General features: G+C 40.4%; 1 protein-coding gene across 2 annotated transcripts in view; it reads left to right on the forward strand.

Annotated features, from left to right (window-relative positions):
• Positions 1–17,028, forward strand: part of ALKBH8 (alkB homolog 8, tRNA methyltransferase) — a 57,833-nt gene that overhangs the window by 15,444 nt on the left and 25,361 nt on the right. For both annotated transcript variants that reach the window (XM_074570249.1, XM_074570241.1), the window contains exons 6-7: positions 1,569–1,673; positions 4,732–4,802. In XM_074570249.1, the coding sequence (XP_074426350.1) occupies positions 1,569–1,673; positions 4,732–4,802 (176 nt within the window). The remainder of the gene's footprint in view (positions 1–1,568; positions 1,674–4,731; positions 4,803–17,028) is intronic.

Genomic DNA, 17,028 nt, shown 5'->3' on the forward strand with positions numbered 1-17,028 from the left:
GGTATACACCAAAATAAAATTTCCTTTGGACTGAAAGCAATTTTGAAGAGGTTTGAATAACTCTTACTTGGAGTTGAGAGCTGTGAGTCAGAGCAAAACAAGTGAGTCATCTTATAGTCTTAGATTTAAAATAGTAAAATAGGGGAGTTAAATTCCTATAAAGCTTGAAGGTGTTTAAGGTGATGCATGTGTACTAGCGTGGATGTAGCTTCCAACAGAAGTATTCTGTTTACATTGAGGTTTTAACAGTGAAGCTATATAATCATAAAATCATTGATATATGAGCTGTTTTTCTAGTCTCACAGCTAGAATATTTTATGTGTGAGAAAAGCATAAATACTTCATTAAGGGAGAACAATTAAAAATTAAAATCAATGGATTCATGAAAGAGCTGTGACTAACGTGTTTCTGGGTGTTACCGCCAACAGAATTTTACAATGAAGTCTACAGGTAAAATAGCGAACTGAAGATTCAGTGAAGGACACTAACTTTGATTCCTGTTTCAAAAACAGTTTAACTTCATCAGATTTTTTTTGGTGATATTTAATCTAATTCAGTAACAGATTTTTAGAGGATAAATTTTTTGGAGAACTCTCTGTACAACTTCTGACTTCCTGTATAATAATTTTGCTACTTGACTGCAACTTATTTACTGTAATTGGTGGAAACTTTGCCTCTGATCTGATCTCCTTTTATTTCTGCACAGAGATAGTGCAGTTTGCATTTTTAAGGAGTAGGCCTGATCTGCTTCTGAATGCGGAGGCCTTCGCGGCATGACCTTCCGTTGTGAGGTGTTATAAGTACATTGGACTTGCAGATCAGGGCCCCAGTTCTGATGTCTGTTACAGCAAAAAAGGAGCAGGGAAGTGATCGTGCCTCTGTACTGGGCACTGGTGAGGCCTCACCTCGAGTACTGTGTCCAGTTCTGGGCCCCCCTGTACAAGAGGGACACTGAAGTGCTCGAGCGTGTCCAGAGGAGAGCTACGAGGCTGGTGAGGGGTCTGGAGACCAGGTCATATGAGGAGAGGCTGAGGGAGCTGGGCATGTTTAGCTTGGAGAAGAGGAGGCTGAGGGGAGACCTCATTGCCCTCTACAACTACCTGAAAGGAGGTTGGAGAGAGGTGGGTGTTGGCCTCTTCTCCCAAGTGAATAATGACAGGATCAGAGGAAATGGTCTGAAGTTGCAGCAGGGGAGGTTTAGGTTAGATATGAGGAAGAGTTACTTTACTGAAAGAGTGGTCAGGCGCTGGAACAGCCTGCCCAGGGAGGTGGTTGAGTCACCATCCCTAGAGTTGTTTAAGAAACGTCTAGATGTGTCACTTCAGGGCATGCTCTAGTGGCAGAGATTGTAGGTTGTTTGGTTGGACTCGATGATCTTAAGGGTTCTTTCCAACCATGAAGATACTGTGATTCTGTGAAATGCAGAGTGATCATTATTCAAGATGGGTTTATGGATCTCTGAAGCTGTCTCTATGTATTTTGTCCAGTTATTATATTTATTGTGAAACAAAAGGATAAAAATGTAAAAAGCTATCTTGTCTTGCTTATAGTTTTGTTTCTATAACTAGGTCTTCCTGAAATTTGCGACCTATTCTTGGAGAAGTGCCTGAAGCAGGGATATATCAAACATAAACCTGATCAACTGACTGTAAATCAGTATGAACCTGGACAAGGTAAGTTTATTTGTCATTCAAAAATGTGGTGCTCATTACCTTCCATTGTGGTTTAACCCTCGTGGGCAGCTAAGTAGCACACAGTCACTTGCTTACTCCCCCTCATTGAGATAGCGATAAAAATGAGAAACCTCATGCGTTGAGATAAAGACAGTTTAATAAGTTAAAAAAAATTTAAAAAAAACCCAAGGAAAGAAAAGAAAACTAAGTGATGTAGAAAACCCCAAACAATTGCTCATTACTGATGCCCAGCCAGTCCCTGAGCAATGGCATCTATGGTAAACTTCACCCCTAGTTTTATTACTGAGCATGATGTCTTACGGTATGGAATACCTCTTTGGTCACTTGGGGCCAGTTGTCTCAGCTGTGTCCCCCCCCAACTCCTTGTGCACCTCCAGCCAACTCTCTGGTAGGGAAGCATGAGAACCAGAAAGGACCTTGAGTGTGTAAGCATTGCTCAGCAGTAACTAAAACATCCCTGTCTTATCAACACTGTTTTCAGCACAAATCCGAAACATAGCACCATACAAGCTACTGTGAAGAAAATTAACTCTATTCCAGCCAAACCAGTACAACTTAAATGGAAATCAGAAGAGAATAGCATCTAAATGTGACATGGTGTAGGGACAGGATTTAAGCACCTGCTTAATTTCCTCTGTGACCAGAGATACTTTGAATCAAAACTAAATTTTTTATACTGATTTCTGAACCTGGGAGCTTGTGTTTAGAAGTACATTCTTTGATACCGCTGTTATGACAGTGTTTTGGAGTCTTAAGTCCATAACATGGAAACTAAACACAAAAAGATACAGGAATAAATAATCAGATTTGGTTTTGTACTCAAGTGCATTTTTTCACTACACACTCTTCTTGCTCCCTGTACTGTGCCTACAGTCTCCAGGAAACAGCTCTTCGTGTTAGTACATATGCTATAATGTTAGTAAATGTGATATGTGGACTTGTAAGTATGATACAAGCAGTGTTCCCTTATCTGAGGATGAAGAAAATACTCTATTTCTGCAGTCTTTCCCAAACTGGAGACATTTGAAGAGACATTTGCTTCTAATCACACCTCTAGCAAATAAATCATGTGCTGTGCTTTTTGCTAAGGTCAGTCATAAAGGCTAAGTATCTGGCTTCCTTTCTAGAGTGGATATCTCATTTGTCCTTAGGAAGAAGGGACAATGGCTTTTCTTTCAGAATTAATGTCTGACAGCTAATACAGTGCCTGCCAAACAGGGGTCTGAAAAGCTGATCCTGTTGGTTTATGTATCTGACAATCTGTTAAATTGATACAGTCATGTATTTCTGGCTGGGACATCAGAGGAGATTAGTTGGAATTGTAGATTTCTATCAAGAAGAGAAGCAGTTTTATTTATTATTTTTTTAAAATAAATCCAAACCTAAAGCAAAATGCCCTTTCTTAAGTGCAAATTGTTAGGATATGAATGAGCCACAGTGCAGTCTGATACCTTTAGTATCTGTGTTCTGAGCCAGATTGTCCCTGGAAACTGCACTTGAGATTTTAAAAAGTGACTGATGACTTTGAGTATCTAAGGTGCAGGGGCTACGCTTAAGACACATTAAATGAATTCCTTTTTGAGGGCATTTTTTTCATTCAGAATAATGTTTAAACTTGTGGATTGATACTTGAAAGCTACCATCTACTTTTGAATGCTTGGGTCTCTTAGTATGTGCTGCATATATGGATATGAACAGCAGGTAGGTAGGTCAGTGTGGTCTTGATTGAATTGTTTGAGTGATGCTGAAGAGAGCAGTTGATGTTCTTCCGTTGCACAGTGAATTGCACTGAATTCAGTGTGCATCTGAAGGCAGAGTTCAGTGCTTTATGCTGAGGCAAAGTTATGAGCAAACACAAGCAGGTATGTGTCCTTGGTTTTCAAGCCTCACTGATTTTCTATCAGATTAAACGTTGGCCTCATAAACCACTTGTATTGCTTTAACTGAAACTAACAGAATTCAGAATATTTATATCTGGAGGTAAAATCTGGCAACAGGATGGTTTATAGGGCTGACTGACACTGTTAGGAGAAAATGTCTTCACCTCAGAAATTAGATATTGTCCAAAATGAATTTGGGTAGAGTTTTTAATAAGCAAATATGACTGTTTTTATTTGGATTACATAGGAGTTACTCTGTTTGGGCCTGCTGTGTGGTGTCAAAGGAAGGTATAGTTGCTGAGCTGTCTGTTGGCCTTGCTCCACTGCTGGCTACAGTTCCCCACCGTGTGGTGAGACCTTGCTGTGGCACGCACACCGCTGTTTCAGCACTTGGTGTTAAAACGTGTGGCACAAGCTGCGGGGAATGGCAATTTCTTTCCAATTAGCAGATCTAAAAGAAAAATTAAAAAAAAAAAAAATTAAATTGCTGTCCCTTTGTTAATTCTCAGCTCTGTGTGGTTACTCATACGCACACCAACAGATATACTACCCAGGGGTTAGCCTAGCAATAGTGTGTGGAGTTCTCCTGGGAAATGCAAAGCAGGGGCAGGGTTTGACCCTGACAGTGCCCGCATTTGTGGTAGTAGGTCCTAATTCTGAAGCTGAGAGCCTTAGCACAGTCATTTGCTTAGCAATAGAGAGAGTATTTGGGATGACTCCTTCTCTGTGAAGGAAGTGAAGGAGAATACATGATCATGGATGAACTAAGGCCCAAAATCACCTAATGTAGCGTAACTGTTAATTCTAAGTGCTAAACTGCCTAAGGGGAGAGCACAGTGATTTCCAGGTGCTCTCTGCAGCAAGGAGAGCATTTGGAGCCTTCAGAGGGTGAGTGAGGCCTTTGGGTGCTCTGAACTGTCTTCTAGATATTTCCACTGATTATACAGGATCTAATCTGGGCATGTCAATCAGACAATTGTCCTGAATCCTTTGGAAGGCAGCTCCCTCCTTTATGACAAATTTTGTTTGTTCAACTGTACATCCCAGTTTTCTATATCGACATCCATGGAAATGCAGCTTGCTAACAGAGATACCACTCTTATTATTTTTATACTGACTTTTTTGTTTTTGTGGTTTTTTTTTCTTTTCTTGTGCAGGAATTCCTCCTCATATTGATACACATTCTGCTTTTGAGGACGAAATAATCTCTCTCAGTTTAGGAGCTGAGGTAAACTTAATGTTTGTATGCGTTTTGATGATGCTGTACTGAGAACTTCCATTTTTATGTTGTTTAATACAAGTTAATTTGATTTTCCATGATGTCTGTTCACACTCTTCTGAGTTTAATATCAAGCATGTTAGGTAATGTGATATGCTAATTAAATAAGTAACTGCTATAAGATCTTGTTATTGGAAGACTTGCCAGTGATATCAGTGATACCCTGTTTTTAAATCTTAGCATCCAGTTCTCCATCGGCCTTCCTTCATTTTGTATTTGACTTAGAAGTTGTATCACTCCTGTTTATATTTCTAGTTCCATTTTTTCCTGTGTCGTCCCCTGTTGCCTCTGGTCTGCATAAGCCTCACATTATTTTTATATTCAGTACACTTACAGTAGGTGAACATAGATGTATTACCTGTAGAAGGTCCGCTCAGTCTGAACCCCACTGAGCTAGTCAGGGTACAGGCACAGGGAGACTCTAATCTCATGAGTTTCCAACGTTTGCAGATGATGTAGAAAAAAGGTGGGAAGGGAAATGGAAGAACATTGGACTAGCATGAAGTCATGCAACATATCAAGAATAGGGCTGAAAACAGGCCATATCATCTAGTCTCAGTGCTCTAATTGGTGTCTTTTACTCTGGATTAATCTGCTGCATCTGTGCCCATCTGTGTTTTACAAATTTAGTGTTACCTTCTCTGCCTTAAGCACTGCTGCAGCAAGGCTGCTACTTGGCCTTCCCATCTTCCTACACATTTCTCAAGAGTGTAATCTGCACATCTGCAAGGCCCGCTTCTGTTGCTGTCTTGGGCTTTTTGTGACAGGGGAGTTACATGTATTGCTGTGTATTCCCATGGTACTGGATAACTAGAAGCTTAACAAGACTTAAGAACAGGTTATCGCAGTGGGTAATAAAGGTTTGACTCTTGAATCTCGGAAAAGCTTGGAAAAGCATGGAAAAGCTATGAACGCTGTAAAAGAATGATCTAGTCTGCTCTTTGTTTATTCTGTCAGTGGTGTGTAGATGACAGGTGTGTGTGCTTATAGAGTTGTACCTGTATTACCAGTAGCATTCTTCTTTTACAAAACAACAACTTTGGTTATTGCTCTGCGTTTCTCTTACTCTTTAGGCAGAGAGAGGAACATGGCTGGATATTCTGAGCACTGACATTTTTTGAATCTTTAGTCTGGGCTCTGGCAATGACTTCCTGTTTTCTTCTTGCAAGTTGTGTAGTGGACGTGGAGCGCCCGAGACTAGGGGTGAGTCTAAGGAAGGATAGCTTTTTCATTAATGTGTGGCATTGGCACATCTGTGTTCTTGGTCACCTGAAAAGGAGGTGTCAATGTTATCAGTTCTCTCAGCCTGATCGTGGATGTATTCGTCCACCACTTACAAAAGCATCCACTCGAGTAGGAACATCTGGGATTAGTTGTGAAGGTGGTATGCACAGTGGCAGTAGAGTTCTTACTACTTTTGTTTTGAAATCTCCCAACCTAGGGGCTACCTCCTCATGTGGATTCTGCACTTAGCCTTGTCTCAGAGAAAGTGTGTTCTCCCCAGTTCAACTGCAGTGTTGTCATTAACAGTGCCAACATATCCATGATAGGTAGCACATGGGAATCTTCATTTCTTTCATGCATTTTCTCTAGGAGAAGGGCTCTAATTGATGTTCTGTGCGGTTTATCCATCCTAAGTTTAAGTTTTCTAATACATGCTGAGCATTCAGAGCAGCATAGCAACAGCAGATGACCCCAGTTTACAGCTGTTTGTATGTTGATCTTGTAAATAAAAAAAAACCAAACCAACTTTATTTTATAAAAACTGTATTGGCGCTGTAATTTCACAGGTTCTGCTTCTGTCTGCAGCCCCAGGCTTCCTTACCCTTTCCATTTCAATGTAAAGGCCGACTCTGTCACAGGTGCACTGTTACTTCATTAATGAGGCACCACAGGCAGTGCATTTTTAGATTATTATATTACAGCACACCTTTGTGATGATTTCCGAGATGGCCAAAAGCAGAGTGATTTTAATCACCTGAGAAATACAAACCTTTCCAGGAAGTGGACTGCCTGGAGCATTATGATGCTGTTAAAAATTGATATGTGTACACTTCAATCAGAAATAGCCAGACTCGGGCCATTTCTAGGTATTTCAGGCATAGGCATTGGATACAGTCTGTTAGATAGCTCCCAAGTTTCAGTGCATTTTCCAAATGGGCCATTAATACACTTTTCAGGTGCAGACAATCAAAGCATACTTGTAGTAAAACAAGCCAGTGGGCCATGAAATGCTTCATTATTTAATGGCTTTTCTTTCTGGTACTTTTGCAACTTTTTATGATTTCTTTAATGTGGTTGTGTGCATTTAGCTCTTAATCTGATTTTAGAGTATAAATATCAGTTGCAAGTAATATGTGAGTTAGCTATTTTAGGAGTGAAGCCCTCTATTCCTATTAAAGCTTACCATGTACAAAATTTACACACAATAAATAACTGGAGTTGCATATATAGCAGTAAACTTTGGTATCTGTCTGTTCTCTCTATTCTTCTCTCTATAGTGTGACTGTTGTTTTTTTTTTTTCACCTGAGTAAGTTAGGCTACAATGTAATGGAAAACATACATAAAGTCATATGTCTTGTCCTTTCTTTATTCTCCTCAACAGTAAATGCATACATTTAAATAAAAAGGCCTAAAAGGCTAAAACTGGTTCTGCATCCTATTTTGGAAGTGGGCTAACCAGACACTTCAGAGGAAGAAAAAAAAGCAGAATGCCTCATATAGTTTATTCTTATACTAAGTCATAGAAAGAGCTTTTCTTTTGATTGGTTGTATGCTTGTTCTTCCAGGATCTGGGTTACACAGATCCTAGTAACTAAAATAAATGGTTTGGCTTATGAAAAAGAAGTCTGTGGCAGAGCAGGGGACTAAACACAAGTGCCTTCCTAGCCTAGTGCCTTAGCTAACAACATAGGTTCTCAAATTTCTTATGTTATCTTCACAGAACCACAGAATTGTTTAGATTGGAAGGGACCTCTTGAGGTCATCTAGTCCAAGGCCCCTGTTCAAATGGGATCAGCTAAAGCAGGTTGTCCAAGACTCTGTCCAATTGCGTTTCCAATATCTCTGCAGGTGGGGACTCCGGAACCTCTCTAGGCAACCTGTTACAGTGTTTGATCTTTGTCACAGTAAAAAAAAAATGTTTTCTTGTGTTCAGATAGAATCACATGGGTTTTAAATTGTACCCATTGTCTCTTGTCCTGTTGGTAGACACTACTAGGAAGAGTCTGGCTCCCCCTTCTTTGTTCCCTCCCATCAGGTATTTATAGACACTGATAAAAGACAGGTAGACATAGTGCTTAGAGATATGGTTTAGTGATGGTTTTTGTCAGAGTTAGGTTGGTGGTTGGTCTAGATGATCTGAAAGTCCCTTCCAACCTAGGCAACTCTATGATTCTGTAAGAGCCATCTTGCTTGAGCCATCACTTTTCCAAGCGGATCAGTCCCAGCTCTCTCAGCATCTCCTCATATAAAGATACTCCTTAATCATCTTCATGGCCATGTGCTGGACTTGCTCCAATAAGTCCATATCTTGTAATGGGAAGTCCAGTCCCAGTGCTGGACACAGTACTCTAGATGCATCCTCACCACTGTTGAGTAGAGAGGAAGGATCGCCTCCCTTGACCTGCTGACGGTACTCTTCCTAATGTAACTCAGGAAGCTGTTGGCCTTTTTTCTGCATGAGTACATTGGTGGCTTGTGTTCAGCTTCTTGTCCACCAGGATTCCAAGGTCCTTTTTGGCAAAGCTGCTTTCTAACTGCTCAGCTCCCAGTGTGTAGTGATGCATGGAGTTATTCCTGACCAGGTGCAGGACTTTGTGCTTCCCTTTGTTGAACTTCATGAGGTTCCTGTTGGCACCAGTTCTCCAGTCTGTCCACGTCCCTGTGAATAGTGGCACAACTATCTGTTGTATCAGCCACTCCTGGTTTTGAATTGCCTGTAAACTTGCTGGGGGTGCGCTCTGCCCCATCGTCCAGGTCATTAATGAAGATGTTAAACAGTGTTAGCCCCAATATCAACCCCAAGGTACACCACTAGTGACTTGTATCCAGCTGCACTTTGTGCCACTGCCTTCTTCAGTGATACCCTGCAGCGTAAATCACACTATGGAGAATCAGTCTTTTCCTCAGTGGTGAATGAGTTTATCCAGTAACAAAGCACTTTGTACTATTTTGTTAGAGGAATCATTTTAAGTCTAATTTGTTTCTGTAAACTTGATTTATGTTAAAAAAGGAATGGCTATTGGCATGTAGCATATATGTTCATTTTAAATATGAGCAATCTTGAGAAGAAAATAAGGGCGTGATTCTTCACAATACTGCGTTTGTCTTGTATCAGATAAATTACAGCAATCCAAGCTCTTATGCTTGTATGAAATGAGGCAGAAATGTAGGTGTGAGATTCTCTTTCCTGTCTCAGTCACAGGGAACAGCTTTGTCAGACACAGAGAAACCAAGTGGCTCAATTTTATTCTAGTTGGTGCAATACCTTGTGTTTTGGAGAGTTTACAAGACAGATTAAATTTGATTTGAAGGAGGAGAATCTCACTATTACTTTGTACTTCTGCCTAGCTTATAAAATCACTAAATAGTTTGAGGGCAAAGCAGTGAGACATGTGATGTGTCTTGTCCCATAATACTCCAGGAAAAGTGAGGGTCTCTTTTCTGTTTTTGACCCATTTATTTGGCATCTCCTGGGAAACTGCAGAATAAAGTGAGACTTTCAGAATGTCCTGGGGGCTTGTAATGGCATTTTATAAATCGCCACATTCACTCTTTCTTTATAGGAGCTGATACACTGAAAATATTAATGAATATCAAGTTTCAGTGTTGTGTTATTGAATACAACTTTCTTTAATTTGGAAATTGTCATAGTAGGAGAAGAGAGGCAATGGGGTAAAATTAATTCAGAGTGATTTTTATTAAGCTTGATGGCAAAGCATATGTCCTGTGTCCATGAATTTGAACAATGTACTGCAAAGCAGGGAACAGTCCTTTCTGTTGAGAATTTTCTGTATTTGAGTTAGATGTTATTTTCAGTGCCTCCATTTGGTGTCTCTCAAGATACATAATTTTACAGTATTTCATCTTAGGAGCCGGGCCAAGTTCGCAGCTGTCTCAAAAAAGATCCTAGTTAAAGCCTATGTCAGATTTCCTTTTGCACGTTTGCAGCAGGAGCTTGATCAATATTGAGATTTCTCTTTTTCTGCTTTTCGTAATTTGCCATTTTACATGCTGTCATGTAAGCCTTGATTCATTAGAATTTTAGAAATACAGAGGTGGCGTTTCAATAATGAGCTCAGTGGTGCTATGAAAGTATCCAACCCATAGAAGAATTTTCCCTTTCTGGCTGTGGATCTTACCCCCAATAAACAGCTTGTGATGCCCTACAGACCCTCCTCATCAGCTCTGCCTTGCTCTGTCCTAGACTCCTGTGGGACACCCCCTGCCCCACGCCAGAGAGTGAAGCACAGTCATAGTTTTTCTCAAGGGTGTGTTGTGTTTGGCACCATATTTATGTTGTTCTGTCCCACTTTCCTAATATCCAGCCCTGATGTGGAAGCCCCAGGCTTGTCATTCTGTTCTCCTTACCTTCTGCTTTTCTTCCATGAGTGTCTCACTTGCTGTCCCTGTGCCTTGGCCCAGCGGATGGCTGGTAAAAACACCGAGCACTGCTGCGATGCTGTGGTGAGGCCCCTGACCTGACGTCTGCGAAAGAGAAGCTTTGGGGTTTTGAGTCAGATTTGTGGCTCGAGGTTAAACAGTGGGGCTGTGTGTGGATCATCCTTGACCTCTGCCTAACTTCTGTTCATCTGAACGCATATTCATCATGTCTTAGCCTGCAGATACTAAGTGCCTTGATCTGTAAAGAAAAGCTGTAACTCTTAAGCCTTGAAAGCAGAGCAATGTTACACAGAAAAACTCCACCAGACCTTTTGAACTATGTATGACTGATGGTCGTCCTAGAACGGGTAGAATGAGGTACCCTGCTATTACTCATTTCTCAGGCTGATAACTGACCATTTTTCTGGCACTTTTGCTTCTTATCTGTTGATGTATTTCTAATCTGTCTTGGTTAACAAACAGAAACCAGTAGCTGCTATAGCAGCAGCTGTTTCTGTAATAGCTGCTTGAGAGGTTTTATCAGAAGCCTTTAGAAAGTCTAGATTGTACCCAGTCTTTGACAGTTGGTACCTGTTTCATGTCTTGTATGAGCTCTAACAAGGTAGGCAGGCACTGGATATTGTTGTGTTAACTTTGTGATCCTGCTCTTATTTTGCTTGTCTTGGTTAGTTGCTGATTCAGTTTAATTTACTATTTACATTGCTTTTTAGGGAAGGCAGAAGGCATCTTACCTATTAAAGGAGTTACTCTGGTAGTGGCTATATCAAAGTTTTTCCTCTGTCCATGCTAGCAGCATGATTGTAGTAGGTGAAATAGTAGTAATAGTGATCAATATTTAAAAAGAGATTGAATTGGCAGAACCAAAATGTCTCTTAACCCAAATGGAAGACATTAATTTTAATCACTACAACCTAATGCTGAGTTCAAAGTTTGTTCAAGCGAGTCTGGTGGGATTCCTGAACATTGGGAAGCTCAATAGCATGCTTTTCAGATCTGTAAGACAGGTTTCTTGAATTGTACCCTTCTTACAGTCATGGATTTTAACAGTTTTTGAAGAATAGTGATTTGCAGTGGTTTCTGTATCATTTAGCTGGAAACCCAAAGGGGCTATATTTATATTTATATACCAAATTTAGATGGTTTGTTCCATTTAAAGTGGAATTTCATTTTTGAAAACTACTGAAGAGCTTGTCCATGGGAAAGGTGTCCTGAGCACCACAAGTTAAATCATAGAATGGTTCAGGTTGGAAGGGACCTTAAAGATCGTCTAGTTCCAATCCCTGGCCATGGGCAGGGACACCTTCCACTAGATCAGGTTACCCAAAGCCCCATCCAGCGTGGTCTTGAACACTGATGGTTAGGGCATCCACAACTTCCCTGGACAACCTGTTCCAGTGCCTCACCACCCTCACAGTAAAGAATTTCTTGCTAATATCTAATCTAAATCTCCCCTCTTTCAGTTTAAAACTGTTACCCCTTGTCCTATCATTATGCTCCCTGGTAAAGAGTCCCTCCCCATCTTTCCTGTAGGCCCCCTTTAGGTACTGGAAGGCTGCTATAAGGTCTCCCCGGTTTGAAACCTGCATCAGGTTTCATAAATCTCTCCTGTTTGCATTTACTCTGTATAAATAAGTCCTTTGAGTTTCTTTCTGTCCATGTTGTACCATAATGTATTGTCATTGAGCTTGGATCAGATACAAGACACATCAAAATCAAGGGAGAACTTCCTGGTGATGTAATTGAACATTGAATTGTGCCCTCTGAGATAAGCAACAAAGCCTGCAGCCCTTCATGAGAATATTTATAATAGTCTTACTTTCGTTTTTGGGAAAGGTGAATATTCAGTAAACCTACTGTTCTGAGTTTTTATTTCTGTGCTGTATGGCCCTTCCCTGTTTGCATACAGGATTCTTTTCAGATATCAACATGACCTGCTGATGTTTCTATATGATCAGTTATTTTAACCTTTTTAAGGATCTCGAAAGCCCAGCTTTCGTGGAAATTGTTCAGAGGGAATCTGTCCTGCAATACCTAATTGTCTCCTTCCACTGGTTGTTTATAGGCTAACTCCTATTTTAGCCAAAGGTACCAGCAGCAAGGCACTCGCTGTGTGCAACTGATGCAGGCAAGTGTTTGTTTCTCAGGTGCTGTAGGAATCTGCTAACCAATCTTGATTTGCACTGGGATGCTACAAGAACAGCATTCGGACGGAATCGCCCCCAGAACAATGATACTCGCATTATTTCTCTGGAAGCTGTGTGGCAGTAATTTGTTGAGAAACAAGACAGCAGCATGGAGACCTTACCTTCCCTGCTACCTCCTCAGCTACTTGGGAGGAGCAAAATCAAAGCTAAGCTATGACTGAGCCATATTTTAAAGTTTTGTATGCAGAAATATTCTTTTTTTCCCCTCTTCTTTCATACTGGTGAGACATTATAGTTTCTGGATGCCTCTTTGTATGAGTTGTCCCTGTGATGAGTCTCTGAGGTCTGGCATTTACTACTGGTGGGCCAATACTGGGCAAATAGCTCTGAAAAGCTTTGTTTCCTGTCTCGCCTTTGTTGGATTCATACCAGCCTTCCTTCCTCTCCACAGAAGAAAGAAACTTGTCATCTGTTGTGCCTTTCCATAAAGCTGTTCCCCACTATGCAAGGCCTAATAAGTCCTAAATTGGCTAGAATCCTGCTTCAGTGCTAAGGAAGGAAGGGCAGCCTGTAGTTTGATTGCTGTGAGATCTCTGATCTGCAGATTATGCTGTAATTTACAGAAATCTTTCTCCTGTGTCTGCTAGAGTGGGAATTTGCCTTACTCCATTCTGTGTGGCAGTTTTACGTTTCTTGGTCCATTATTTTGGCTGCTGAGAGGGAGGTCAGACCTGCGGCTCCTCCTGGTTCATACCATTTTGCTTTCTTCCCAGTCAGTTGGTTGCACTTTTTAGTATCCTGTGTTTTCTTAGAGTTGTTGGTATTAAGAAAGGGACGTGGGAAGAATGTTCTCGCTGTCTCCTGAAGTCCTCTGGGCAGTTGCATCAGCAGTGCATCCAAGGTGAATGTGGAACGAGAGACAAAAGAAATTGCAATTAGGAGGAATTTGAAAATGAAATCCACTCGATATCACATGGAAAAATGCATAGAGATGCTATGAAAAATGTCATAAAGTTACAGTCAGTTTTGTCACAATCACACCAAAATCCTATTCTGAGTGAAACACTTTCTAAAATGTTTGAAGTCTGCAGTAGGACTTGCGATTTTCTGACTGTGGTCATAGCTGCTAAATAATGAAGGAAAACTTCTGCATAATTCCTTTACCAACCTGATTCTGTTTTAACAGAACCTGTTGTCTCCAGGCTATTTGCTTTTTTTGTAGTGTGCTTATTTTGTATGCTGAGGCAGCATCATTTCATTTCCAATTCTCAGACATCTGGCTGTTATAGCTTTACTGTGACACACAAATACAGATAATGAATGTTTCAGTGGAAACAAACGTACTCTCTAAGTGTCTTGCTAGAGATTTCTACTTGGTTTTCATGTGGTAGGAAATATGTAGATAGATAAAAATATTGGAAAAAAAATAATTACGATGCATAATATTGCTCTTCTTAAACTAGACCCTTTTTTTAAATCTCGTTCCACTTCACCCATGTATCCTTCACTATGATACATGAATTACTCTTCAGTGGTGGTGGGATGAATTAACTGTTTAAATATGAAGTTGCTATTTATTCCTGTGAAATACGTAATCATTGTAATAGAAGAAAACTAACAGAGCATTTAAATTTACATTTCAATTAATATTTTCACAAATTAAATTATTTTCAAATCGAGTTTTGGTTTGTCGTTCTTGAAATATAGTTGGATTTTTTTTTATAGATACCTCAGTATTGTTGTTTGAGTAGTTACTCATTTCTTTATTATTTTTAAAGAATTTTTAATTTCTGCGAGAAGTTTATCCGTAGAAGTTATTTCTATTCCTGGTGTTATTTTTAGAAGATCAGTACTTGATGCATGAAATGGAATCCTGGTGTCTGCACAAATTAACAGCAAACAGGCTGAACTCTGGGGCATTAAAAAGTCGTTATCTTTAGCTGTTGCATTTCAGCTGTACTTCAGTTCTGGAATTCAATAAAGAAAACTAATTTCATTAGCCAGTGATGTCATCCCTATTGTCATAGGAGCCTATTTTAAGACTATGGCAAATTTCATGTAGAAATGACAAGTAGTCAGTCAATAATAATAATCACAAGTAGTCTATAAGCAAAGAAACAAGCTTAACTTGTTAAGCTCCTGCTGTCATGTTGAACTGGATTTTTATAACACCAGTAAATGTAGCAAATGGGGTTTGAAATCTGTCTGTGTTTGTACTGTCTTTACAAATCTGAGCATTTTGCATACTGCAGTCTTCTGTTTCTGTTTTTCTTTCCAGCTATGTCGAGTGTTTCAAGAGGAGCTTCTCCACAGAGCTCTTGTTTCAGTAGAGTTCACTCTGGAAATTTTCATTAAGGAACTGGCTATTTAGAGTGGTTAAAAGCATGCTGCAGCCAGAGCTGTCAAACCTGTGACGCTGACACACTTGACAGAAAGATTCTGCATCAAGGCAGGCAGAGGTGTGTGCCCTTACTGGAGAAGAAAGCGGGTAGGCAGCCTCCTGGTGCAGTGCAGGGGTGATGCAGGGGAAGCTCTGGTCTGTGTGCTGGGGCAGCGGAAGAATGGCTGGAAGGAGCCAAGGTTGATGGTGCACCTGAAAGCAGGGAAAGCTGGACACTTCACAGTTCCTTGTGAGGTGTTTTTGTTCCTCCTCCTCCTCTCCTGCTGTTAGTGTGTACACCTCTCTGCAGTGCACATTCATGCAAGCCATGGTAAATTCAGGGCCAGATGCTGAGGCCCTGGTGGAGCCCTTTTGTGTAACTTTTGGCTGCATTATGTGAAGGCAGTCATTGAGCTAATGAAGCAGATGGAGGGAATGAGGGAGGGGAGAGGAAAGACGTTGCTTGTAATGAATATTGGCAGTGTTGGAATACTGCCTATCCAAACATCACAATGTGGGTTTTCTTTTTTATTGTTTTACCTGCTTTAAAATAATACGTGTATTTCAGATGTATGCTACTTCCATGGGGTGAAACATAGCAATTGTGTGAATTGATAAAACAGTTTTCTTCAAATGATTTTAAAGAAGTCTTTCTATGTCATGCTGTCTTTTGAATTATACTTTATGGCCCTAGGAAACATCATTAACCAAGAAGATGACTTTCATTTTGTTTTGTGTGGTCGGTTGGTTGGTTGTTTTGTGGGGGGGCATAAGCATACGGTTTGGGGTTTGGTATTTTTTGTGAGAGTTACATGCTTTTGTCTGCTAAGCAATCACTTTTCTTTATGTCTTTAAGCCATTTCTGTAAATTCTTGCCCAGATCTTTGTTCCTCAGTAAATTTCCCTTTTACAGTGAAGATGTAGAGGATTAAGAAACAAGCCATATGGTAGTTTCTATAGCAATAGATTAAAAACTGTGTCTTGTCAGCTCTTGTGAGATACGATGCAAGGGAAGGCACAGTTTGCATGTCTTGTATTCTGGCAATTCTCTGTTACTGTAATGGTCTCTGGGGCAGTTGTTAGATGGAGTTGTGAGAAGGGCTAGTTGACCTTTGTTTCAAACTCAGGCTGAGTATACTCATCACTTCATCCTTTCGAATTTCAGATATTCAGTACTGGACTATTTCCATACTACTTTCTCAGTAACGTGAGAGATTATAGTGATAATAGCGCAGGAAGAGGTTTTAATTAAGGTGGGAGTGTTTTAAACAGTTGAGGCATCTGCTGAATCCATACTTCAGTGCTGTATTTAATAACTAGTTGCCAGTGGTATGAAGACACATTTTGGTGTTTCCAAGTAGGTGTGTATGTGTGCACTGCATGCCTGAGCTACTCTGTAATCTATGGGGTCAGTCCAGCCTAGGGGATGATTCAGCTCACACTAAACTAGATATCTAGTGTCTGGTTTCACAGGCTTCAGTTCCCTAATAGGATTCCCAAATCTATGCCCAAATGTAGATGTCTTAATCTTGAACTGAATGACTGTTCCACCCTATGATTTATAGTTAGCTTGGATTCCTGGCAGCATTACAAGCAGAAAGCTGAGACCTGCAGAGGAGAGTAAGGTCTGATGAACAACCCTGATGTTTATGGAGAGTGAGGGAAGATGGTTTTCCACTATACAGGATGATGGGACATGCAGTCTGTTTTAACCGTGTCTTGAAATACCTTGAACCTGTAGGGACTTGGACTATTATAAAACAGCGCTGGCACACTAGTACGTGGTATGAGTGTACCACCCTGAATGTAGGTGTTTCAGGTCCTCTTTCGTGGAAAAGACTCTTTCATTACCATAGGTGTTTCTTTTCCACATTTGGCAGTATTACTCAGCCAAGGCCTGGTTCGTCCTCTGTTGGTTATTATTTATGTTACATGGAGGCCCTGTAGAAAACTTGCAGTTAAACGTTATAAGGGCCAATGACAGGATGATAAATGTACAGGTAGGGTAGCACGGGAATAAAATGA

This window comes from Larus michahellis, chromosome 1, assembly GCF_964199755.1.
Source record: "Larus michahellis chromosome 1, bLarMic1.1, whole genome shotgun sequence".
Lineage (NCBI taxonomy): Eukaryota > Metazoa > Chordata > Aves > Charadriiformes > Laridae > Larus > Larus michahellis.